Raw genomic sequence first — 25433 nt, forward strand, 5'->3', positions numbered from 1 at the left:
GGCTGGGGGAGAGAAGAAAAGCAGGGGATGGCTGACTGGGGGAGCGAGGAGGAGGAGTGGAGGATGGCTGGCGGGGGAAGAGAAGAAAAGGGGTGGGGGGTGGCTAGCTGGGGGAGAGAGGAGGGATAGAGGGGTAGAGGGGATGGCCGGCTAGGGGAGAGAGGAAGAGGGACAGGGAGCTGGGGGTTGGGGCAGGACCCCGGGCTTCCAGGGCAGAGCGAGCCTGCGGAGAGCCCAGCCGGGACCCCAAGAGCCTGGACCCCGGCTCCTGGACCTCGGGCCGGGCCTTCCCAGCCTGGCCGCCAGGGGGCGAGGGCTCCTGCCCCAGCCCCAGTTCCAGCCCCGGACTCCCGGGTTCTGGGAAGGCAACGGGGCCGGAGGGGGCGGGGGGAGAGGAGGGGCGTGGTCTCCGCGGGCCCCGCCCCGCCCTGCCCGGGCCGCCCCGGGAGAAAGTCCCGGACCGCGCTGCCTCCTCCTCCTTCTCCTCCTCCTCCTCCTTCTCCGCAGCCTCCGCCGCTGCGCTCGGGCGCGGGGAGCCGGACCAGGACCGGGACCGTCGGGGTTCGAGCTCCCAGCCCGGTGCGGCTCGCCCTCCGCCCTGGCCCCCGGCCCCGGCCCCTAGGGGAGCCATGGCCGGCGCCCGGCCCGGGGTCCACGCGCTGCAGCTGGAGCCTCCGACCGTGCCCGAGACCTTGCGACGGGGCAGCAAGTTCATCAAGTGGGACGAGGTGAGCGCGGGGCGGGGGGCCGGGCCTCTGCGCCCCAATTCTAATCCTCTGCACCCGAGCCCCCGCCCAGGGCCCCCGCCTGGGCCTCTATACCCCGAGCACCCGCCTGCGTCTCCGCGCCCGGCCGCCCCATCTCCCCCGCGGCCGGTTCTCACGTCTCCCCGGGGCCTCTCTGTGCCTTCCTCCCACGTCGACTTTCCCTCCCCCCACCCCAGTCCCGGGAGCTCGGGGGACCATCCGGCGCCGCTGTCCAGAATCCCCAGAGCCCCCCTTTTCCTCCCCGCCTAGAAATCGAAGAGGGAGACTTTGGCTTCTTTCCCCCCAAAACTTCTACCGGAGCAGTCTTCCAGGGACTTAGCACCTCCCATTCGCTGGAGAAGAGACTTTGAACCCCAATAAATCTCCCCAGCGTCTTTGCCCGCCACCCCCCCCCACTCTATAGTCACAGCCGCTCTGTGGGCGCTCCCGAAATCTCCACCTCCAGTCCTCACTCCAAACACTCACACTCGGGGTCCCCGGGGCTCTGCCCCGCGCCGCTCCCCTTGTCCCCCTGCTCCCCGCGGCGCCCCGCTAGCTACTACCTCTCTCTGCGCCTTCCTCCTTTCCCTTCTTCTCCCCATTCCGACTTTTTCTCATCAGCCTTCGGACCTCCTTTCCTCCGAGACCCTTTCTCTTCCCCAGGCCTGCTCCCACATGCCCGTTTCCTCCCCGTGTCCCAAAGCCCCCCATCCTTGCCCCAGTTCCAGGCCCTCGGGTCCCCTCCCAAGCCGAGCTGGGCCGGAGGCCTGGCAGGATTCCCTTTTCCTTTCCGGCTGGGTGGGGCTGGGGGAGCTTGATACAGCTTTGGGTGGCCAGGAGAGCAGAGGGAGGGGGCCGGGGGGTGTGGCCAGAGGTAACAGGTGTGGTGGGGCTCTACACTTGGAGAGGAATCAGGTGCTGGGGAGGGGGACGGGAGAGGGTGCCCTGAGTCTGGGGGAGACCCTGCCCCTGGCAGGCCTCAGGCAGGAAAGTTAGAAAAAGTTTCTCCTTTTCCTTCTGGTGTGATAAACCCAAATAAGGAAGTGGGAACCAAGGAATGAGCCTGGGGGGGAAGGGGGGCTGTGGGGGGCCAAAGAGGAGCGCTAAGAGTCTGTGAGGCTTGGTCACCGGGCTCATGAGATGGCTGCCCCCATCCGAGGGGACCCCTTGCTCTACAAACACATACTGTATTAAGGCTGACTTCTAGGACAAGAGGGGAAAGCTGAGGATTTGGGGGACCCTGGAGAACAGAAAGCACCTGGGGGAGAAAGGTTCTCTTATGGCCCTCTTATTCGCTTCCCCTCCCCCAGGCGAGAGCTGAGAAAGCCCCCTCCCTCCCTCCCTCTGTCTCTCCTTGGGATTGGCTCCTGCTGGGAAGGCTGCTTCCTCTGGGGTCAGAGGTCACTGTCACCGAGCACTGGGCAGTGGGTGGGTGGGAGGGTTGAGTTTACTGCCTCTCGGTCTTGGACATCCCCTGCCGGGCTGGCACTTGGCAGGCTGGCCGTCCTCCCCTGCCTCTGCTCCTTCCCCACTGCTCCACCCTGGGGGTCTGAGCTCCCCAGTGCTGAGTAAATCTGCCCTGCAAGGGCAGTAAGGGTGGGGTGGGGCAGAGGGTCCTGGCATTAGGGCTGAAGCTCTGGGGGGCAGGGGTTTGGAGCTGGGAGTGCTTGGCTCCCTTGCTAGGAGCTCCAATCCTCGTGGTGACCTCTTGTCCTGCTAAGCCCCACAGGTTCAGACTTGTGGTCCCCCCTGCCCCCCCCCCCCGGCTGCCCTGGTATGTCAGATCCCCACTGGGGTGGGCCCTGGAGCTGTGTATGTGGGGGGGGGGGGAGGTACGGTGGCAGCCTGGAAGTGCTGTTAGAGTCAGAGCACACCCTGAAGCCTTATAGTTAGTCTTAGACCTCCAGCCTAATTCTGGATGGGACAGATCTTTCCAGAGGGTTTGATAGAAAAGGGGTGTGTGTGTTGGGGGGAAATGGACTTGTGGGTCAGGAAGACCTGGAAATTCTGGCTCGAGTGATTGCTAGCTTGGTAACCCTGGGCAAGTCACTTTATTTCCAGTGAGCCTCAGTTTCCCCATCTGTAAAATGGGGGCAGCATTAGCATCTGCCCCACAGGGGTTGTTGTGAAGATCAATTTAGACCCCAACTGGCTTGTGTGACTCCGGGCAAGACCCTTAACCTCTGAGCCTTCTCTGTAAGCTGGCACTGCCTACCTTGCCCCATAGCTGTGGGGAGTCATTCCATTGTTTCAGTTGTGACTGACCCTCCATGACCCCATCTGGGGTTTTCTTGGCAAAGGTGTTGATATGGTTTGCCGTTTCCTTCTCCAGCTCGTTTTACAGGTGAGGAAAGTGAGACAAGCAGGGTGAAGTGACTTGGCCAGGGTCACCAGCTATGAAGTGTCTGAGGCCGGATTTGCACACATGATGATGGATTCCGGACTCCAGGCTTGGCATTCTGGCCATCTAGAGGAGTGTTTGCAGCAGGCTGTGGTCACTGAAGGCCGTTGCTATAATGGTTTTACTGGCAGGTCCAGATTCCCTGTCTGGTCCCCAGCCCGTCCCCCGTGGCCCAGCCCTCACTGGCTTCTTTCCCTACTGTCCAGGAGGCTTCTAGTCGGAACCTGGTCACGCTCCGAGTGGACCCCAATGGCTTTTTTCTCTACTGGACCGGACCCAATATGGTACGCATGAGCTTCTGGGGCTTGGCTCCCCAGGGCTCAGGCCCGGATGCTCCATCCCCTCCTCCATACTGCAGCCCCCGGATCCTTGCCCCCTGCCCCAAATTCCCAAAGCCCTCAGGGTGGAGGCCTCCTAAGCTGGCTGACCCTTCCCACGGCCTGGCTGGACAGGAAGTAACCTCCCACCCTTCCCCACCCCTGAACAGGAAACATCCTAGCCCTCTCCTCTCCTACCCAGAACCGCCCCCTGAGCACAGAGGTGAGCTTAGAGACCGGAGTCTAGGCCCAGGTTAGCCTACTAGTATCCCGCGGCAGCAGACTTTGTGGGGCTCCCTGTTCCCCCTGTCTCTTCCTCATCTACCCTGGACACCCCTTGTTTCTCTGCCTCATGGAGTCAGATGGCTCCCCCTGCCACAATCAGTGCTGGGAATCTCTCCAAATATTTTGTTTATTTATTTGGGTCTATGTCATGTCCTTTGGACAGAACATAAGCATCTTGAGAGTAGGGGCTTTACATGTTCTTTCTCTCTGGATCCCCAGCCCTCAGCACACAGTAGGCATTTCTTAAGTGCTTACTGAGTGCAAAGGCATCTCGCCCTGCTTCCCCTCTACCCTCGTCCCACCCCCCTCCAATTTCGGGCTTTCCCTAGGAAGTGGACACTCTGGACATCAGCTCCATCCGGGACACACGGACAGGCCGTTATGCCCGGCTGCCCAAGGTGGGTTCTGTCATCCCCTGGCCCCTGTTGGATCCTGGCCCAGTTTGACAGCCGTTCATTAGAAGCTGGCAACATGCAGAGCCCCAGTGCTGGCTCTGAGATGGGCTGGGAAGGGGGAGGAGGGAGTGGGGTAAAGGCTGCGTGCCCAAGAAGGCTGGCGCTCAGACTCTGACTCTTACAGGACCCCAAGATCCGGGAAATCCTAGGTTTCGGAGGTCCTGAGACGAGGCCAGAGGACAAGCTGGTGACCATAGTGGCTGGCCCTGACCCTGTAAACACTACTTTCCTCAACTTCATGGCTGTGCAAGAAGATATTGCCAAGGTGGGGAGTGGTCCTAGGGAGGGACCTGGGAGGGGTGCTTGGGTGGGACAGCAAGTCCGGTAGAAAGGAGCCTGGAGCCAGGAGCCAGAGGATCTGGCTTCCAGTATGAGCCCTGCTCTGGCCTGTCTTTGGGACTTTGGCCAAGGTGTGGGAGCTTTCTGGGCCTCAGTCTCCTCATTTGTAAAACAGTCAGGATTTTGGGATCTGAGCTCCTGTGAAAGCTAAGGGGGAAGGACTCTTGGTGGGAGGCAGTGCCCCCGCCCTCACTCCCTCCTCAGCCTCTTCTCTGTTCCCACCAGATTTGGGCAGATGAGCTATTCAAGTTGGCCATGAATATCCTGGCCCAGAACGCCTCCCGGAACACCTTCCTTCGAAAAGCGTGAGCTGGGGCTGGGGAGAGGGGGCTCCCGCTAGCTGGGGTGCGGGCCGGAACGTCTGGGGAATGTGCAAGGGGGAGCCAGAATGAGAGGGAAGGGGGGTCCCCAGGGTGGGAGAAGGGAGAAAAGGTAAGGGGTGGGCCCCCGGCATCCCCGGGGCTCCACTGGGGCTCCCCGAGACAAGGCTTTTCTGCCTCCCTTGTTGTTCTAGGTACACCAAGTTAAAACTTCAGGTGAATCAGGATGGGCGAATCCCAGTCAAAAAGTGAGAACTGTTCTGGGGGGAGGGGGGGGGGGGGAGGAATCGTCCCCCAGAACCACCACCACTTTGTACCACAGCGAGAGGTCTGCCTTCACCCTTGGTGACCTTTGAGCCCCTTGACCCCAGCGGCACCCCCTTCTCGCCCCCTTGTCTGACTCCACACTCCTCACCCCCAGCATCCTTAAAATGTTCTCTGCTGACAAGAAGCGAGTTGAGACGGCACTGGAGTCCTGCGGCCTCAATTTTAACAGGGTACGTGGGGAGAGGGAGGGGGTTCGGGTGGAGGCAGAGGGGGGCCTGGCCCCTCGGCCTCCCCGGGCTTCCCTGCTCACCCTTCCTCCCTCCCCCCTCCCCGCAGAGCGAGTCAATCCGGCCAGACGAGTTCTCCCTGGAGATCTTTGAGAGATTCCTGAATAAACTGTGTCTCCGGCCCGACATAGACAAGATCCTGCTGGAGATGTGAGAAGAGGGCAGGGGACCGCAGGGGGCAGGAGACCCCTCCCTGAATAGGCTGCTGGGCCTCCGTTGCCTTGTTTGTAAAATGAAAGGGTCTCCCTCTTTAGAGCCATTATCTGATTACTTTTTGCACACATTGAGATTCTTGAAAACAGGGACCAGGCAGGCTCCGTAAAACAGGATCGGTCCTTCTCCCCTCCCCCACCTGTCCTCTCCGCCCAGCACCAGGAGGGCTCGGTGCCCACCGTACTCATTGATCTGCACAAGCAATTCACAGATATTTACATTTGTGGTTGGTGTTCTGTCCTGTCTGACTCTCCGTGCCCCGTTTGGGGTTTTCATGGCAGAGACACTGGAGAGGTTTGGCATTTCCTTCTCCAGCTCATCTGACAGATGAGGAAACTGAGGCAAACAGGGCTGAGTGAGTTGCCCAGGCTCATTCAGCTAGTGAGCATCTGGGGCTGAATTTGAACCCCAGTCTTCCTGATTCCAGGCCTGGCTCTCTATCCACTGTGCCACCCCACTGCCCCGAGTGACTGTCAGCTCTGATTATTACCTTCTTCTTGCAGCCCATTGTCCTAGGCTGGAGCTGAGATAATATAGACAGGGGCTCCGCCTTCCAGGAGACCATGGCCTAGTTTTAGGGTAGAGAGAATTTCTTTCTTTTTTTTAACGTTTTTATTTTTTGCCAGATCTGAGGTTTAATCAGCCTCACACTCAGCACAGTCTGAGAGCACTGGCTGGGGCACTTTGTGGTGAAAGGACTTGCCCAGGGTGGGTCAGGCAGGACCCGAACTAAGGTCTTCTGGCTCCAAACCCATTCTCCTATCCACAACTCTGCAATGCTTCCGAAGGCACCCACGAACCGAAGAACAGACGCTCTTGCTTTTATGGGGCTCTCATAGGGTGGACAGGGGGCATTCCTGAGGTAGGGAGTTAGAGATAGAAAATCCCCATTTCACAGATGAAGATACTTTGGCCAGAGGCAGAGCAGCTTGGCCACGGCTGCCCAGCAGATGGGAGCAAGGGCTCTCAAACCTTTTTTTGCACCCTGGCAAAACCTAGAGACCCCTTCTAGGGATGCATGAAAAGAATTGCATGGGGTAACCAAGGGAGCCAGTTATACTGAAGGAGGGAGCCCAGGCAGAGAACCCCAGCTCTAGATGCCAGGGCCCTACAGGTGATGTGAGAGGGCAGAGGATGCCCAGGGAGCAGATGTTCAAGGCTCTGGTGAAATTAGACTGGATTTGAAGGTTGGGAGGAATTCTGAGACCAAGTGTGGGCCTGAGGAGGAGGAGGAGGCCTCTGCGGCCACAGCGCTCTGGACCCGAATGGGGCCTGACCTGCCATGACTCTCTCTCTGCCCCCCTCAAGTGGTGCTAAGGGGAAGCCATACCTGACCTTAGAGCAGCTCCTGGACTTTGTCAACCAGAAGCAGCGAGACCCCCGGCTGAACGAGGTCCTGTACCCGCCACTTCGCCCGGCCCAGGCCCGCCTGCTCATTGAGAAGTATGAGCCTAACCAGCAGTTCTTGGAGCGAGGTGAGGACCGCGGCCCCTGGGCTTGTGGGGCGATGGAGGGCGCATGTGGCCTTCACAGGCACCCCAGGTCCTGGTATGGTGACGTTAGGCGAGTCACAAAATAGGGGCCTGGACTAGGTGGTCTCCATAGCCCCTGCCAGTTCTGATGGTCTTAGATCAGCATTCGTAGCATTGAAATTGTATGTTCTGAAGCCTTTTTCATCTCTTGACATTCTGTGTTCTAAGGCCCTCCCAGCCCCGACCTTCCATGTTCTAAGATCCCTCCCAGCCGTGACCTTCCATGTTCTAAGGCCCTCCCAGCCCTGACCTTCCATGTTCTAAGATCCCTCCCAGCCGTGACCTTCCATGTTCTAAGGCCCTCCCAGCCCTGACCTTCCATGTTCTAAGATCCTTCCAGCGCTGACCTTCCATGTTCTGAGATCCCTCCAGCCCTGACCTTCCCTGACGTTCGCTGATTCCTGCCCTGTGCAGTATGGTGGGGAGAGCCACAGATTGGGAGCTGGGAGCCCCAAATCCCAGTCACTTCTCTGTGTGGCTATGGAGTCACTTGCCCACTACCCTGGCGGGGGGACGAAGGGGGCCTGTAGGGCTCTGACCTGACCCCTTCTCCTCTGGCCTCCCCCCCAGACCAGATGTCCATGGAAGGCTTTAGCCGCTACCTGGGTGGGGAGGAAAACAGCATCCTGCCGCCAGAGACCCTGGACCTGAGCAGTGACATGACCCAGCCCCTGAGCTCCTACTTCATCAATTCCTCCCACAACACCTACCTCACAGGTACCTCCCAGGTCGGGCCCCCCCCCAACCCCGCCCCCCAGCACTGACCCTCCTGAGCAGCCCAGTCTGAGGGTCACGTCGGGCCTCAGACGCCTCATCTCTAAAATGGATACAGCACTGCCTTTGTTCACTGGTGGGGTGGGGGGGAGGGCTCTGTGGGAATGAGAGTAGTTGGTGGTTTTACCAGTGTGGTTACTGTTTCTGAACTTGACCCCAGCTGTTGTAAGAGGCAGAACCTCTCCAAAAGCCAGGAGGACCAGGGCTCAAGGCCTGTCCCTAATACCTGCTGGCTGTGGGAGCCTGGGTATCCTCTCTGTGGCCAGGAAGCTCTGCAGATAGAGTTCTTAACCTGAGTCCTTGATCAGAGGGGTTCGTAAATTGTCTTTAATATTTTGACCATTGGGTTTTAATGTGATTGGTTTCCTTTGTAATTCTATGTATTTAACAAGATGATTCTGAGAAGGGGTCCTGCCCAGGGGGTCCAGGACACAAAGAATCCCACTTGAAGGGGCAGAGAAGCTTCCAGCCAGGATGGGTAAAAGGACTTTCCTCCCCTGGGTTTTCACTGTTATCAGGGAAGTCATGGGTCTAGGCTCACTCTCTTCCAAATGTGAAATGTTTGTCCACTGACTGATGATGAAAGTTGTCCCTGGACGTGAGGGAGGCTCCTGTGAGCTCCCTATGGGGACAAACAAAGGGATAGGCACCTTTGGCTTCCCAGGGTTCCCAAAGGTAACCAGAAAGAGCCTCACGTGGGACGCTTGGGCATCTCGTCCGGCGCACGAAGGGTGGATGTCAGCCAGAAGAGCAGAGGGAACAAAACTGTGGCATGTGAACGGGCCAGCTTTGGTGTTAGAGCATGGGGAGACAGAGAAATCCTACAGAGGAGACAGGATTCTCCAAACCAAGGCCATCTGGACCAATGCTGGGTCACTCACATGCAGTGATGGAAAACGGGGATCAGGTTGAAAAAGTGGAGGTGTCCGCGAGGCTGTAGACTACCCCGGAAACCTTCTGTCGATGTAGCATGATCACTTTTTCTTTTGTATTACTGTCTCCCATCAAAGTTCATAAGCATTTAGTAGGCACCCAGTACATGCCAGGCACTGAGCTAAGCACTTCACAGATATCTCCTTTGGTCTTCAAGTACTTGACCTCTTTACCAAGCAGAGAGATGGCAGACGAGGGCAAGTACTAGTTTAGAGAAAAGCTGGTTTGTAAGGCTGTGAGCACCACGGCCTCTTGACAGACCCAAAAGCAGGGAATGCAAGAAATTAGGTCTGAGAAAACTTGACGCAAGACCCGACGAATCCCCATCATTTCAAGAAGTAGCTTGGACCGGTAGAAGGACGACAAATAGGCGGGACATGGAACATATTTGCCCAGGCTTCTGTCACCTCTCGTCATAATCAGAATAACAGAACCACCATATTTGGGCCCTCACACTCTCTTTGGGATGGATTATGGAAAGACACTGTAATGACATTCAAGAGGTAGTATTAAGATGAGCATCTGAACCAGACTATGGAGGAGAAATCTGTTCTATAGACCACACAGTCTTGAAGCCATTAAGAGATCATTTTACAAGATATTTCGTGAAGGGCAGGATGCCAAAGTATGGGGCATGGGGGAATGAAAAGTAGTACTTGGAAAGGCCAGTTATGGACGTCAATAAAGGCTGGCCCATCCCCCTGCTAGCTCATCTCTGTGATAACGTTCTGTCCACGTAGAGAGGGTGTCCTTGATGAAAACAGAAGAAAGACACAGGCTCCCCCGAATGCTTTCTGCAGCAGCCGCCATCTTTGCAATCCTGCAGTTGAATGCATGGAGTGGAGAACAGGAGACCCGCTTTGTTCATTGATTTTGAGGAGGCATTTGGCTTAGTAGAGCGAAACTCAGCCTTCAACGCCTTCCTTCCACCGGAAGTCTCATGCACACGTAAGATCTTGCAAGATTCCTTGGGTTTGCAGTCAGGACCTCCGCTTGGTAATGCCAAGGGAGGCGTGAAACAGGTAGGCCTTCGCCAAAGGGGCTGGTCACTGCTGTGGAAGGTGTTAAGCTGAAGACCAAGACGCTCTGGATTGGAAGTGCTGGCGTGCTAACGTCAGCGAGTCCCACGGAACACGAGATCAATCAAAGGATGTTGACTTAACAATCCATATAGCAAAAGCCAAGTGGATGAGAAATGTCTGTTATCTAGACTATGTCATGGAAGGGGATGGCTGGACCGTTGAGCTCTCTGGGGCAGGCTGTACAGATGGACAGTGAACAGGAGAGGCCCAGAATCGAAAAGGAGGAATAGAGAAGGCTGGGTTGCACTCAGCAGCTAGGGGGCACATGGACATGGAGTCAGGAAGACCTGAGTTCAAGTCCTACCTCAGGCTGTAATTCTAAGTAGGACTTGATTTCTGTCAGCCTCACTTTCCCCATCTGTACAATGGCATGATAGCACTTACCTTATAGGGTTGTTGAGAAGATTAAACGAGATAATGTGGACAACACAAACGTTAGCTATTTGGGAAGCAGAAGGGTACTTTCAACCATCCCAGGATGCTCTCTGGTAAAAACAAACAGTTATCGTTTTCACACAAATGTTCTGCTGATATGGTACGGCTGTAAATCCGAACACCGCTGTCTCTGAAGAACCAATTTTGGGTGACCCAAGGGGTAATGGAGAAGGGCATGGTGGGAGCCAGTAAGGTTTCACTGATGATATGAACAAGTGTCGGTGGAAGGGATGAAGCTGCCATGTTTGAGCAGAAGGGGGGCGGGCTGGTCATGTGAGAGGGATGGGGCCTGGACTGCCCAAACACCATGTTGGTTCCCATGGATGGTCTCCAGCCCACTGGGGATGGGATTCACGCGCATAAGGCTAAGATGAATGAGACCCCAGGTGCTAACGTGCTCCCTGGGCTTCAGGAAAGCCAAGCGCAGTGGGGTGAACATCTCCCCATGCTGACCCCAGACCTTTCCCACAGCGGGGCAGCTGGCAGGGACCTCGTCGGTGGAGATGTACCGGCAGGCGCTGCTTTGGGGCTGCCGCTGCGTGGAGCTGGACGTGTGGAAGGGCCGGCCCCCAGAGGAGGAGCCTTTCATCACCCACGGCTTCACCATGACCACAGAGGTGCCGCTGCGTGACGTGTTGGAGGCCATCGCGGAGACAGCCTTCAAGACCTCGCCCTTCCCCGTCATCCTCTCTTTCGAGAACCACGTGGACTCGTGAGTTTCCTCTGCACAGGGCTCCGGGCGCTTGCGGTGTGTGCCCCTTGACCCCTGCCCTCTGTTTTCCCCTCAACCAGGGCGAAGCAGCAGGCCAAGATGGCCGAGTATTGCCGCACCATCTTTGGGGAGGCGCTGCTCATAGATCCGCTGGATAAGTACCCGGTAGGGGCTGCTGGGGGCTTGGGGAGATGTGGGGAGGCGGGCAGGGCCGGGGGCTCTCGTCTGCCTCTCACCAGACCCGTGCCCTCCTCCCCCAGCTGGCCCCGGGAGTGCCCCTGCCCAGCCCTCAGGACCTGATGGGCAGAATCCTCGTGAAGAATAAAAAGCGTCATCGCCCGCCCCTGAACCCCTCAGACGGCTCGGTGCGCAAGCGGCCCTTGGAGCAGAGTAACTCGGCCCTGAGCGAGAGTTCCGTGGTCACTGAGCCCCCTTCCCCGCAGCTTGGTATGACCCCACCCAGTCCACCGTCACTGAGAGCCCTTTCTTCCTGCCTGTGCATGACCCCTGACCTACGACCACCTCAGCAGACCAAGTCCCTGGGGTCTTCCTGCTCTTCCCACAATTGGGTGCGATCACACTCCCCCCCCCACCCCGTCCTTCGTCACAGATGGATATAGGTTCTGACCTCACCCAACTCCTGGCCGCTGGCCGCCTTCTCTCTCTGGCCTCTCACCTCATCCTCTAGTGCTCTGTCATTCGTTGGCCCTCGGACCCCCTCTTAGTCCGGCCCGAGGGTCACGCCTCAGCATTCCACCGATGCCGGGGCCACACTTGGCAAGCAGATGTGGTGTGTGAGCTGGAGGCTTGTGTCTCTGCCCTTCCCCCAACCCCAGGCTCCCCCAGCTCTGAGGGCTGCTCAACCCTGAGCAGTGGAGAGGACCATCTGGGCTGCAGTCCTGAGCCCCGAAAATCCATTGGTGAGAGGAGGGGTAGGCGAGAGGGAAGGGCTCGAGGTGGTGGAGGCGGAGGAGAAGGGGCTGCAATCCTTGTTCCTCCCCACAGACCGAGAGGCTGAAAGTGAGGAGGAGGAGGAGGAAGAGCAGGCCGACCCCAAGAAGACCTCAACAGACGAGGTCAAGCTCAGGAGGTGGGAGGGCGGGGGAAGGGACGGGGACACGGTGGGCGGGGGAGGGGAGACTGGGGGTCCTGGGATGGAAGTCGAGGTTTGGTTTGGGGGTGTTCCAGGGCACGGCCAGCAGCGAGGTGAACGCCACGGAGGAGATGTCCACCCTTGTCAATTACGTCGAGCCCGTCAAATTCAAGTCCTTCGAGGCGGCCCGGAGTGAGTGGGGGCGGGGCCGGGGACACCCCAGGCTGGGCGGCGGGCGTGGGGGCCCGAGGAAGGGACACTGGCCCTCGCCCTCACCCGCAGCTCTAATGCGGCTCTCCCCACCCCACAGAGCGAAATAAGTGTTACGAGATGTCGTCCTTTGTGGAGACCAAGGCCCTGGAGCAGCTCACCAAAAGCCCCATGGAATTTGTGGAGTATCCACCCACACGAGAGGAGGGGAGGCTGGGAGCGAGGGAGCTAGCAACCTAGAACATCAGCTGAGAGGGGATCAGAACCCAGAATGGGCGTGGTGGAGCTGGGAGGGGCTTGAGACCATGGCGTGGGAGGGGCCTGAGAACATGGCATGGCAGGCGGCGAGCAGCCGCTCGGCGCCAGGCGGGGCGAGTGTGGCGTGGGTCCCAGGGGAGGGCTTGAAGTGCCTTCTGGAGAGTGTGGCCCGTGACCGCCTCCGTCAGATACAATAAGCAGCAGCTCAGCCGCATCTACCCCAAAGGCACCCGCGTGGACTCGTCCAACTACATGCCGCAGCTGTTCTGGAACGCGGGCTGTCAGCTCGTCGCCCTCAATTTCCAGACCCTCGGTAAGCCAGCCCGGGGCCCCCCCGAGGCTCCGCTGCCCGGCCAGGCCTCGTGCTGACGTGCTGACGGCCAGCCGTGTGCCCTCTGCCTCCCCCAGACCTCCCGATGCAGCTGAACGCCGGCGTGTTTGAGTACAATGGGCGCAGCGGCTACCTGCTCAAGCCCGAGTTCATGCGGCGCCAGGACAAGTCCTTCGACCCGTTCACGGAGGGCATCGTGGACGGCATCGTGGCCAACGCTCTTCGGGTCAAGGTTGGCCGTCTGCCGGGGGGGCGGGGGCGGCCCGGGGTGGGGGCGGGGCCGGCTGGCGCCGTCATGCCCCGCCCCCCGGCTCTTCCAGGTGATCTCGGGCCAGTTTCTGTCGGACAGGAAGGTGGGCATCTACGTGGAGGTGGATCTCTTCGGCCTTCCTGCAGACACACGGCGCAAATACCGCACCCGGGCCTCCCAGGGCAACTCCTTTAACCCGGTGTGGGACGAAGAGCCCTTTGACTTCCCCAAGGTGGGTGTTCACGGGCCCGGGGCCGTACCAGGTGCTCTGGGGACAAGGTGAGTGACATGGAGCAGCCTCTGCCTGCCCTCGGGGTGCTTCCAGTCTAGTTTCAGAAATGAAGTGGACGTTCCAGAAAGCTGTGGGTCAAACCACCTTCTCCCAGGCCCTAGCTTCTGGGAGGGCTCAGTTCGTGCTGGCCCCCTCACAGCCACTGAACTCTCGCCCTCCCTAGGTGGTACTGCCCACACTGGCCTCCCTCCGTATTGCCGCCTTCGAGGAAGGGGGCAAGTTTGTAGGGCACCGCATCCTGCCGGTCTGTGCCGTCCGCTCAGGTGAGGCTTGCCAGACTGGCCCTTCCTTTCCTTCCTTTCTCCCTCAGCCCGAGTGTGGGGGGGTTGGCTCCAAGGACAGGGGTAAGAGAGGGGGTCCTCAGGAATCAGACCAGCAGGGACATGGGGGAGGAGGGTGGTACCCGCCTCCCCTTCCCTGCTGGTCTCCACCTTTGCCTCGGCCCCTCCCCGCTTCCTGACTCCACACAGGGTACCATTACATCTGCCTAAGGAATGAGGCCAACCAGCCCCTGTGCCTGCCTGCCCTGCTCATCTACACGGAGGCTTCTGACTACATCCCTGACGATCACCAGGGTGAGGGCCCAGGAGGGGAGGGGTGAGGGAAGGAGGCCAGAGAGATGTGTGGGGATGAGAACGCTGCAGGAGAGTACGGGAGCTGGGCCCGAGTCTTGGCTCTGGCCCTTCCCCCCCACTTAACCTTGGGAAGGCCACAGTGCCAGCCTCAGTTTCCCCATCCGCAAAATGAGGGATGTGTAGTAGGCGTTGCCCAAAATCCTTTTCTAAGAGTGACCCACGACCTGGGATGGAAGGAGGGAGGTGGAGATGTTGGCTTGGTATGTGAATCTCCCCTTTCCCCTCCCCAAGACTATGCCGAGGCTTTGTTCAACCCCATCAAGCATGTGAGCCTCATGGACCAGAGGTCAAAGCAGCTGGCCGCACTGATTGGCGAGAGCGAGGTGAGCACAGTCATCTTAGTGCCTCCGGGACTGGAGGGGAAGTAGCGAGCTTAGCTCTGGGCGCCACTCCTCCCTCCTGTTCCACGGCTCCTCCCTGCAATCAGTCTGTGTTCCAAAGTCCCTCCCAGTCCTGACAATCACTTTTGTGCTGTGGAGGAGGGTGTCAGCCGGACCCATTAGTGGCCGTGGGCGGGTTCCATTGCCCCAAAGCAAACATTGGCCAGGTGCTTGAGAGACAATCGGGCCTGTATTACCTCTTATCTTCCCGGACCTGCTGTGTTGCTTCCCCAGCTGCACTGTGCCACCCATACCCCACCAGAGACGCAGGGAAATTACATCCAGCCAATCAATTTAACAGATATGTCATTTTAAAAAGGAGCTTTATCAAAGCCTTTCTTTTTTACATCACAGACATTTCGGGGCTCCTGCCTCCATTCAAATTCTCCTTTTAAACAAAGAACAGTTAAGCAAAGACACCAATTGTGTATGCAGCATTCTGCCCTAGTAGTCCCCCACTCTCTGCTGAGAGAAGGGACCCATGCTCTGCTCTTGGAAAACGTTATTAGTTCCTTGATAAGGGTCAGGTTTCATTGGTTTTTACTGGGCTGTGATTGTACTGGGGTAATGCAGATCAGCAGTGCCAGTCTGCTTAGGGAGATGCCTGGGCCCCTGACGGGCTGAGCAGTTTCCCCCAGGGCTACAGCCAGGTGTTGGAGGCAAGCCTTGAACCCAGGTTCAAGTGGACTTGGTTTTTAAGTTGCTTAGAATTTAGCTTCTCGACAAACGTTGACTAATCTTATGCTGAGGCTAATAAGAAGTGACAGTGTTCCCTTCCCTGCAGGCCCTTCCATTCTACGGGGCGGGGGGGGGGGAGGACAGAGGCCTTGAAGGAGAATTCGGGGCCACGTGGGCTGAAGCAAAGGGGGTGAAGAGGAAGGAGCAGAACAGCTATGTCTGAGACATATTCGGGGACAGCTAGCTGTGCAGTGGATCAGCAAGACCTGAGTTCAAGTATGACCTCAGATTCTGCTGGCTGTGTGACCCTGGGCATGTCACTTAACCCCAATTGCTTCAAAATTAAAAAAAAAAAGATTTGTACATGTGTAATCACTTCCTCCTCTCCCCTCTCCCCCATAAACATGCCCCAGTAGAACTCTCTTACAACACCAGTACAGTTATCCAAAGGAAGAGCAACATCTCGGCTGGTCCAAGGGTGTATGCCTCATTCTGCACCTGTAGTCCACCACCTGTCTTGCCAAAAGGCATCATGCTTCGTTTTCCACCCTCTCCTCCAGGTGACACAGTAAAATAGCAGATTAGCAAAGCTGCCTGACATGCTTCCTAGGCAGGCCTTTATTAAGCACCTACCATGTGCCAGGCAACGTGCTAAATTAAGCACTGTGGAGATACAGTGCCTGCCCTCAGGGAACTTACAGTCCAGCTACGATGCCAGCATGCAAGTGAGGGCACAGACACGGCCAGCCCCGCCCCCTTCAGAAGCCTGTGAAGACGGGCCCTGGGCTTGTTTTTAGAAGATGAATTTCTCCTCCCTGTAGGCTGCTCCTGAGAGCCCAGAGGAGTTGCCTGCTCGACCACTCGGACCGCAGCTGTCCACAGGCTCTGTACAAAGCTCCTTGGACTCTGGAGCCTCCCGGCCTCCGGGCTCATCTACCTCACCCACCAGCCCTTCCATGAGCAGACCAGGTACGGGGGCGATGGGGAGACAGCTAGGTCTGCAGGACCTGTGGTGCTGGGGGGAGGGGAAGAAGGTGGCAGGACCTGGGGGGAGGGGGAGGTGTCCTCCCCTTGGTCATGGGCACCAGCTGCTCAGTGCGCTGAGCACTAGTGAACTGGGTGGCCTGCTGTATTCAGAGTCCTCCCAGCTCCGGCTCTGCCCCCACCTCCCCAGGCCTCAGTTTCCCCATCTGTAAGGTGGGGGTTGAAGGCCCGGTAAGGTGGTGGATGCTTGTATAACAAGCTCCCACCAGAGATCATTGTCCTCTTCTCCCCAGGTCAGTGTGATGAGCTTATTGCCAGCATCCTGGGAGGTAAGGCACAGGGGAAGCCTTGGGGAGGGCTGGGATGGGTCCAGGTGCCCATCCTCAGATCCCTCCCTCTCCCCGACATCACCCATCAGCCTGTGTGGTCTGTGAGCCCTGGGGAGGGGAGCGTGCTTCTTGTGGCTCCAGCTCTGACATCCTCCTTCCTGGCCCTGGGTTTCAGAGGTGTCCGTGATCCCCCTGGTGGAGCTGCAGGCCCACAAGTCCCTGGGGAAGCTTCACAGCCGGCAGGAACGCGACCTGCGAGAGCTGCAGAAGAAGCACCAGCGAAAGGCAGCAGCACATACGCGGCGGCTCCTTGGCCACCTGGCCCAGCATCGGGGGGAAATGGAAAAGAGGCGCAAGTAAGGGTCTTGGGACACTCGAGGCCATCAGGCCATTCTACAGGTGGGAAGACTGAGGCCCGGAGAGGAGAGGACTTGTCCAAGGTCACACATCTAATAAGGAGTAGCAGAGGGGTCTGACTCCCAGGGCAGAGAGTGAACTGCCTCCCTCCTGGAACCTCAGTGTCCAGAATGAGGGAGGGATTGGTCCTGCTGTCCTCTGTCCTGAGCAGGCCACTTCCAGAGTTCAGTGTTTGGCTCTGGGCACTGCATTCTGGGAAGGGCTTGGGTAAACCGGGGAGTGTTGAGAGGGGATGGGGAAGGGTCTGGAGTCTGTGCCATGGGAGGGTCTAGGGAAAGAAGTGGGGACATATTTCCTGGTGGAGAAAGGTTTTGGGGTGTGTGTGTGTGTGTGTGTTTGTGTGTGTTTGTGTGTGTGTCAGAGAGAGAGCGAGAGAGAGCCTGATGGTTGGAGGTGTCCATAAGTGGATGGGGCTGCCTTGGAAGGTAGTGAGTCCTCATCGCTGGAGGTATATGACTACCTGTTGCTTGTCGAGGCTCAAGAAAGGGATTCTGTTCCAGCTCAGGTTGGACTGGCTGAGAGCTGCTCCAGCTCTGAGGTTCTGGGACAGTTCCCTCAGTGAGTGGTACAGGTCAAGGGCCTCCAATATTGGATATCTCCCCCCAGGGAGGTCCAGAGAGGTAGGAAGGGTGTCCCACTTTTGTCAGGCCTGGCAGAGAATGTGGGCCCAGTGGATGGAAATGTGAGCAGGGCTGGGCCATGGGTCAAAGGGGCCAGGCAGTGGGGTGGGGCTGTGGCTGTCAGGACACCGAGTCCTCCTGTCCAGATACAGTCAGGGGGTCTCTGTGCACAGGAGTGGAGTGCTGGATGAGGAAGAGGAGGAAGAGATGAGGAAATACCGGGAGCTACAGAAGAAACAGCTTCAAAGTCTGTTGGATTTGAGGGAGGCCCAGGCTGATGTGGAGGCAGAACGTCGTCAGGAACACCTGAGACAGGTGAAAGGGACAGGTGGGGGAGAAAATACCTGAGACAGGTGAAAGGGTTCCACACACCTGAGACAGGTGAAAGGGACAGGTTGGGGGGGAAACACCTGAGACAGGTGAAGGGTCCCACACTCTGAGAAAGAACTGGAGTCTGAATGCAGATGGAAGCAGACTGTTTTTTCTCCTTTTCCTTTGTTGTTTTGTTTTATTGCTTCATTCTTGTGGTTCCTCCCATTAGTTCTAATTCTTCTCTACATCATGACTAATGGGAAAATGTGCTTAACGTGAATGTAAAAGTAGAGCCTATACCAGATTGTACAACGTCTGGGGAGGGGAGAAAACTTGAAACTCAAAATCTTATGGAAGTGAATATTGAATACTACAAATAAATAAATTTAAAAAAGAAAAAAAATCCAGCCTGTAAACCCCAAGATATCCAGTGAGTTTTCAGCGATCAAAATTAGAGGGAAGGGAAAGAAAGGAGATAATTATTCTTGTTATGGACATACTAAGCTTGAGGTACCCACTGGCAATCTAGTTGTAAATGTATTGTTCCGAATGGAAGAAACCCATTTTTATAGTACTTATTAAATCATGATATTTATTTTTCAATAGTTTTTTTCTAGTTTTATTTGCTGTATTAACATCTTTCCTGATAACAATCAGTTGTTTTAAATTAATTAGAATGTATTCAGGGAGGGGGGAAGGGAGGAGGAAAGGGAGGGAGGATAGAATTTGAAACTTATAACTTTAAATAAAAATATAAAAAAGAGAGAGAGAGAGAGAGAAAAGTGAAGGGTGAGATGCCTGAGACAGGTGAAAGGGACATGTGGGGAGGAGAGAGAAAATGCCTGAGAAAGGTGAAGCTGAGACACACCTGACTGCCCCTGAAGCAGGTGAGGCTTCCCTGAGAGAGGTGGGGGAGGAAAAGGAAACCCCTGAGAGGAGTGCGGGGGAGCCCACTTTGGAGGTCAGTGAGGGGGTTCGCCATCGAGGCAGCTGCGAAGGCCTTGCCCAGCCACTCAGTCCACGTCTCTCCTCTTGACTCTGCCGTGGACAGGCCCAGCATCGCCTTCGAGAGATTGTCCTTGAAACACACGTGGCTCAGTTGAAGAAACTGAAGGAGACCAGTGAAAAGTGAGTGGGAGAGCACGGGAGGGCACAGCAGGGCACAGCATGCATTCCCCCTCTGCTGCTGGCTCTGCAGCCTGACGACCCTCCCCAAACCAGGGAGAAGAAGGAGCTGCAGAAGATCCTGGACCGGAAGAGACACAATAGCATTTCTGAGGCCAAGACCCCGGGAGAAGCACAAGAAGGAGGCGTAAGCGGGTGGGGTAGGGCGGGGCAGGGTGGGGCTTTGTTTTGCTGTTCAGCCAGATCACACTCTGGGAACCCCATTTGGGGGTTTCTTGGCAGAGATGCTGGAGTGGTTTACCATTTCCTTCTTCAGCTCGTTTTACAGATGAGGAAACTGAGGCACACGGGGTCACCTGGTTAGTGAAGTGTCTGGGGCAGGATTTGAATTCAGGTCTTCCTGACTCCAGGCCTGGTGCTCTATCCAGTGTACCTAACCTTGCTACTGTGGCAAGAAGGCTGGTCTGGTTCAAATCCTGGCCCTGCCACTCACACTGCCTCCGGCCTCGTCTCCAAACCTTCCTTTCTTCCTTCATAAAGTGACAGAGGTAGATGCAAGGGTCTCGGAGGTCCCTTTTAGCTCAAAATCCATGACCTCATGAAGGAAACCAGCATTGGCTAAAGGCCCTCCTCACAGCCATCCCAGGAGGTAGGGACTGTTATTGCCCTCATTTTACAGATGAGAAAACTGAGGCAAACGGGTTAAGTGACTTGCCCAGGGTCACACAGGTAGCAGAGGTCTCGGACTGGGTTTGGACTCTTAAGCCCAGTGTTCTCTCTACTCACTGAGCCGCCCAGCTGCCTAGTGACTGCGACATCACTGCCCTCTCCTGGGCCTCAGAGTGGATTGGGTTAGAGGACCTCAACGTTCCTCACTGCTCCATGACAAGCACCCCAGAAATGCCTGCAAGGCTTGGCGATATTGTGAGAGGTGGGTGAAGGGGACTCAGTGGGGAGGAAGGGGGCTGAACCCCCATCACCTTTCCCTCCACAGGGAGCTAACGGAGATTAACCGGCGACATATCACAGAATCCGTCAACTCCATCCGAAGGGTGAGGCTTAGACCCCTGCCAGTCCCTGGGGAGGGGGCGTCCTGATGCTGGCACCCACCTTGCCTCCCCCACTGCGGGTGTCCCTGGACCTGCTGGACACCCGGCCCCTGCTGACCCCTGCCCCTGCTCACCCTGTAGCTGGAGGAGGCCCAGAAGCAGCGCCAGGAGCGGGTGGTGGCCGGACAGCAGCTGGTCCAGCAACAGCTGGACGAGGAAGAGCCTAAGGTGAAGGGTTGGGGAGGCCCGGGAGAGGAGGGCCATCTGGGCAGGGGCCTCGGTGTCCAGGCCCTGATGGGGCGTGTCCCTTGCAGGCGGCATCCCAGCTGGCCCAGGAGTGCCAGGCCCAGCGGGCACGGCTGCCTCAGGAGATCCAGCAGAGTCTGTGGGGTGAGCTGCGTGTGGACGAGGACGGCCTGGCCACCCACGATGGGTCCAGCTTGGGCACCGGCAACGGGCACGCACTGGGGAGAGCTAGCAACGGGCACGCCCTGGGGGGCAGCACCAGCAATGGGCACGCTCTGGGGAGGGAGAGGCAAGAGGAAAACACCCAGCTCTGAGCCCAGAACGGGCGGGGGCGAGAGCAGAAAGGGAAGACACTAAACTGGTTTTTAAAACTTTATATTTTTTTTTTAAATTTTTTATTTTTTTAAATTCAGGAGGGCAAGAAATCCCCACTAACCCTCCTCCTGAACCCTCTCCAGTCCCATCTGGTATGTGCCTGTGTCTGTGTGTGTGCATGTGTGTGCATGACTGTGCAGGCGTGTGTGTATGTGTGTCTGTATGTGTGTGTATATGTGTGTGTCTGTGCATTCCTGTGTTCCCTGGCCCCCTCCCTAGAGCTGAGAACAAGAGTGGGCCCTGTCCTGCCCAGGGCCAAGGATCAGCTGGGGGGGTGAGGAGAGAAGGGATTAAAATGGAGCCTGCCCCCGCCCCCTTCACTTGATGTCCACACTCCAGAGGCAGGAATGCTCCTCCCCTTGACCATACTAATTTTGGAGGGGCTGGGGTAGGGTAGGGGGTTGGAAGTGTCCCCCTCCCCACACTGTGCTCCCCAGACCCAAGAGGCCTTTGTGTTTTGGGGGCCAGGAGGGTGGGGCTGGTTTGGGGGCACATGTCCTCCCCAGCTTTGGGGATCAGAAGCATCAGTTTCTGTCTCTTACCTTCTGCTTGTTTTTGGTTTTTATGTCAATAAAAGTGGATTCCAAGGCCTGTACCACCTGCGCCTGTGTGCTCTGGGATTGGGTGAGGGTGGGGATCTGGCAGATCTCAGGAGCCTTATCCAGGCCGGGTCACTCACTTCCAGAAGAAAGGGTTGCATGGATGAGATGATTCTGAGGTCCCCTCTAGTCCTGTACCTCTAGGTGTCCCCTCTGTCTCCTCAGGACTGTCCCCAGGCACAGTTGGAATGCCCTTCCCCTCCTGCATTCCAACCCAACCTTCAAGGCCTGGCCACCCCAGGCAAAGGCCGGGACCTAGCTACATTGCTACAAACAAGTCCTAGGGTGTGTCCCCTGAGGCACAGGACCTTATCTTCTAGCTGGTACCTGTGCGGAGCAGATCTTGGAAAGCTGGGATGCTGTGTGTCCCCTTGTCCCTAGAGGGCCCAGAGCAGTGCTGCTTAATTATTCAATGCTCTTTATTCAGGGCTTTCCAGGAGGGACTTGAGCAGCCCCTTTGGGGAATGATGGCTCACCCAAACCTCTGAGGCTCATCCTTAGAGAGTATTGTTCAACAAACATCCTCTACCCAGATTCCACCCTCTTCCCCCCAAATTAATCAATAAACCAGTGCCTGGGAATTAGGGCTGGTGCTAAGAGTTGGGGATATAAAGGTTTTCCCCTCAAGGAACTCAGAGTCTAATGGGGGAAGACAATAAGCAAACATTGTATAAATAAGCTATAGACAGGAAAAATAGGAAATAACAGAGGGGAAAGCACTGGGATTAAGGACTGGGGAAGGCTTCCTGTAGAAGGTGGGGTTTTAGTTGGGATTTAAAGGAAGCCAGGGAGGTAAGTGGTCAGCAGAGCAGGGACAGACAGCCTTAGGCATGGGGGACAGGCATGCCTAGAGAATGCCCAGATGGAGGGTCCCGTTCATGGAACAGCCAGGAGGTCGGTGTCACTCGAGTAGTGTTGGGGAGGAAGGTAGGAAAAGTTGAGGAGGGCCAGGTAATGAAGGGCTTTGAAAGTCAGGATTTTGTGTTTGTTCCTGGAAGTGATAGGGAGCCACTGGAGTTTACTGAGTAGGGGGTGATAAGGTCAGACCTTCCTTTTAGGAAAACCCCTTTGGTGGCTGAATGAAGGATGGACTGGAGGATAGACACTTGAGGCAGGAAGCAGCTGTTGCAATAGTCCAGGTGTGAGGTGATGAGGGTGTGTATCTGGGTGGTCATGTCTGGGGTGGGGGGAGAAGGGAGCATCTTAGAGGTGAAATTGATGAGAGATGCACAAAGGTGAAATCTAGAGCTGTTAAAAAAGATGAAATGTACAAGAGATCTACAAGAGATGTGCCAAAGGTGAGATCTACAAGAGATGTGCCAAAGGTGAGATCTGTAAGAGATATGCCAAAGGTAAAATCTACAAGACATGGTACAAAGGTGAAACTGATAGGCCTTGGTGATAGCTTGGATATAAGGGGGATGGTGGAATGTAAGGGGTCCAGAAGGAATCCTAGGTTGTGAGCCTGAGGGACTGAGAGGATGGTGGTGCAGTAATAGGGAAGCTAGGAGTAGGGGTGAGGGGAAGACCATGAGTTCTGTTTTGGACATGTTGAGTTTAATCTATCTACTGGCATCCAATTGGAGACATTTTCAAAGGCAGACGGAGATGAGAGACATTGGAGGTCAACAGAGAGACTGGGGCAGGAAAGGTAGATTTGAGAATCAACAGCATAAAGATGGTCGTTAAATCCATTTTTTTGGGGGGGGGAGCTTTTTGGCTATGCAATGGGGTTAAGTGACTTGCCCAGGGTCACATAGCAGCAGGGGTGCTGAGGTCACATTTGAATTCAGGTCCTCCTGACTCCAAGGCTGGAGCTCTATCCACTTTGCCACCTGGCTACCCCATCATCAAATCCATTTTTAAAAAAAATTTATTCATTCATTTATTATTTTTAGGCAATTGGGGTTAAGTGACTTGCCCAAGGTCACACAGCTAGTCAATGTGAAGTGTTTTGTCTGAGGCTGAATTTGAACTCAGGTCCTCCTGACTTCAGGGCCAGTGCTCTATGCACTGCACCACCTCGCTGCCCCCATCAAATCCATTTTTAACAAAAAGGATGGATGTGCCCCTTTAAGTTGGGAGCCTGGTTCTAACCTTGGCCTTCATGTTTGACTCATGTTGGCTGCAGTTTCCTTAGCTCACATCAGCACAATCCTGTTCTCTTCCTACTCTGACATTTCCTCCACTTCTTCCTGGATTCCTCACAGTGTCATTTCATTCTAGGATGTTCACCTCCCCTACCGGTTGTCCCTTCTTTGGTCATACATCTTTGGTCCAGTTTTTCATTACCTTAAATACTGCGGCTGTGATATTTACTTTTGTCCATATGAGTCTCTGACCTCGCGGTATTGTCCTAAGAGTGAAATGTTTAGGTCACCGTAGCCCTGGGGTTCTCCAGACCAAGAACAAGTACCCCTCCTCAACATCAAAGACTTCTGAAGAACCTATGTTTGTCACAGCATGTAGCCAGAGAGAAGTAAAGATAACAATGACAGTATTTGGTCTGCAAAGGATTCAGAGATTCCTCATGATAACTCTCCAGGCACCTTAGGTCCCCATTTTGGAACCTACTAAATCTAGTGCCGTCGCCTCCTCGTTTTACACGCTAGGAGGGAAACACGCAAGCAGCAGAACCAGGCCTGGAGCCCAGGTGTCCTGAATCGGGGTCCTTGGCTCTTGCCGGCACCCCTGCTGCTCTACCCCAGCCATCAGAAGCTCCCAGGCTGCAGGTGCAGGGGAGCTGCCTAATCTACTCCACTATCACTTTGCTGAAGGGCTGAACCCTGGGGAGAGCCTCACCGCTGGGCAGGGTCCCTGGGGCAGCTATTTCTGGAGTGTACTTTCTATTTAAGGTGCATCAAGCTGGCGAGCTGTCCCCCAAGCACGTGCCTCCCAGTATGGCTGTGAACCTGTGGCCCAGCTGGGGCTCTAGGCAGCAGCAGAAGAGCTTCGGCCAGCCCTAGGAGACCAAGGTAAGGGCCACCAAAAGGCTGGCCCAAGGGGAAGGCAGCCTGGCCTGGTGGATTTGAAGTCGGACGACCTGACAAAAACCCAGGCTTTGGGATGGTGGGAATCTCAGGTGAATCATTCTCTGCTTTGGCCTTCAGCTTTCCCTTATCATAAAAGTAGGGGGTCAGATTATCCCTCCTAGCCCTGATATTCCATGTTCTAAGGTCCCTCCCAGGCTGACATTTCCTTGCTCCAAGGCCCTCCCTGTAGGGACATTCTCCCTTCTCAGGCCTTCTCTAGCTTTTGTGTCCTGTGCTTTCAGGTCTCCCCAGCTCCGATGGCCTGGGATCCTCAGTTGACCTGTTTCCACAGCCCCTGGGTCAGACTGCTGACTGAAAACTCTCCCTAACCCCCTCTTGCCTTCCCACCCACTAGGGCTTAAATGCCTGAGCTGGGAGAGGAAGGCAGCTTCTTATCTCCTGCCAATGAGCCGTCCTCTCTCTTTCTCTTTTTGCCAAAGTCCAGAGCAAACAGGAGATGGGGTGGGAAGGAAGGGAGGCACAGGGAAATTACAAAGAAGTAACAGCTTTGCCAAGGAGTCCCTGCCCCAGCTCCTTGGTGGTCACATGGATCAGCAGGATGGACAGACGGAGCCCTTCAGGACTCCTTGCTGGAACCAGCCAGTTTCTTCCTTGTCCCCCTCTCCCAGGGTTTGCTAGTATAGTTTTGGGTTGGATAATCTCAGCTTGGCTACTTGTCAGTTCTCAGGGCCTCACTTTCCGGATCTGAAAATGAGGCTGGACTAGATGATCTGTCCCAGCTAGCTCGTAAACCTTTCTTTTCAATGTTAAGTCCACATGGACCTTCCTGACATTCAAAGCTTCCCAGCATCTGGCTTCCCCTTCTCTCTGGGTAATCAATCCCCAGTTATGACCACCCTTCCTGGCTCCCTCCCTCTTGCTTACATTCCCCTTCCCCTTCCCCTAAAGCTTTCTCTCCCAGCCCAAATCCAAGCTCTCCTTCAATGCTCATCTTCAGTGGAAAGCCGTTCTTGAACAGGAAAAGGTCCCAGCTGGAAGGCACCAGGGAAGCCATCTACTCTCTCTCCCTCCTTTGACAAAATGAAGAAACTGAGGCCCAGAGAGGAATCATAGGATCCCTGAAAGGGAACCCAGAAAGGGTCTAGTCTCACCTTCTTTA

General features: G+C 56.2%; 1 protein-coding gene across 1 annotated transcript; it reads left to right on the forward strand.

Moving 5' to 3' along the window:
* The first annotated feature begins 427 nt into the window (after positions 1-427).
* Positions 428-21277, forward strand: PLCB3 (phospholipase C beta 3). The gene is given in 33 exon segments (XM_020968221.1): positions 428-728; positions 3354-3431; positions 4079-4147; positions 4329-4469; positions 4769-4848; positions 5058-5111; positions 5285-5360; positions 5467-5567; positions 6939-7105; positions 7733-7879; positions 10858-11098; positions 11179-11263; positions 11359-11545; positions 11935-12018; positions 12104-12174; positions 12287-12383; positions 12502-12586; positions 12848-12972; positions 13068-13222; positions 13311-13472; positions 13696-13795; positions 14003-14107; positions 14399-14490; positions 16047-16194; positions 16503-16538; positions 16714-16894; positions 17749-17890; positions 18939-19015; positions 19109-19175; positions 19177-19199; positions 20007-20064; positions 20203-20289; positions 20376-21277. Coding segments are annotated over 33 exon segments (3666 nt in total). The 5' UTR covers positions 428-629; the 3' UTR covers positions 20622-21277.
* Positions 21278-25433: the final 4156 nt, after the last annotated feature.

Source organism: Phascolarctos cinereus, unplaced genomic scaffold (genome assembly GCF_003287225.1).
Source record: "Phascolarctos cinereus isolate Bilbo 61053 unplaced genomic scaffold, phaCin_HiC Scaffold_9;HRSCAF=440, whole genome shotgun sequence".
NCBI lineage: Eukaryota > Metazoa > Chordata > Mammalia > Diprotodontia > Phascolarctidae > Phascolarctos > Phascolarctos cinereus.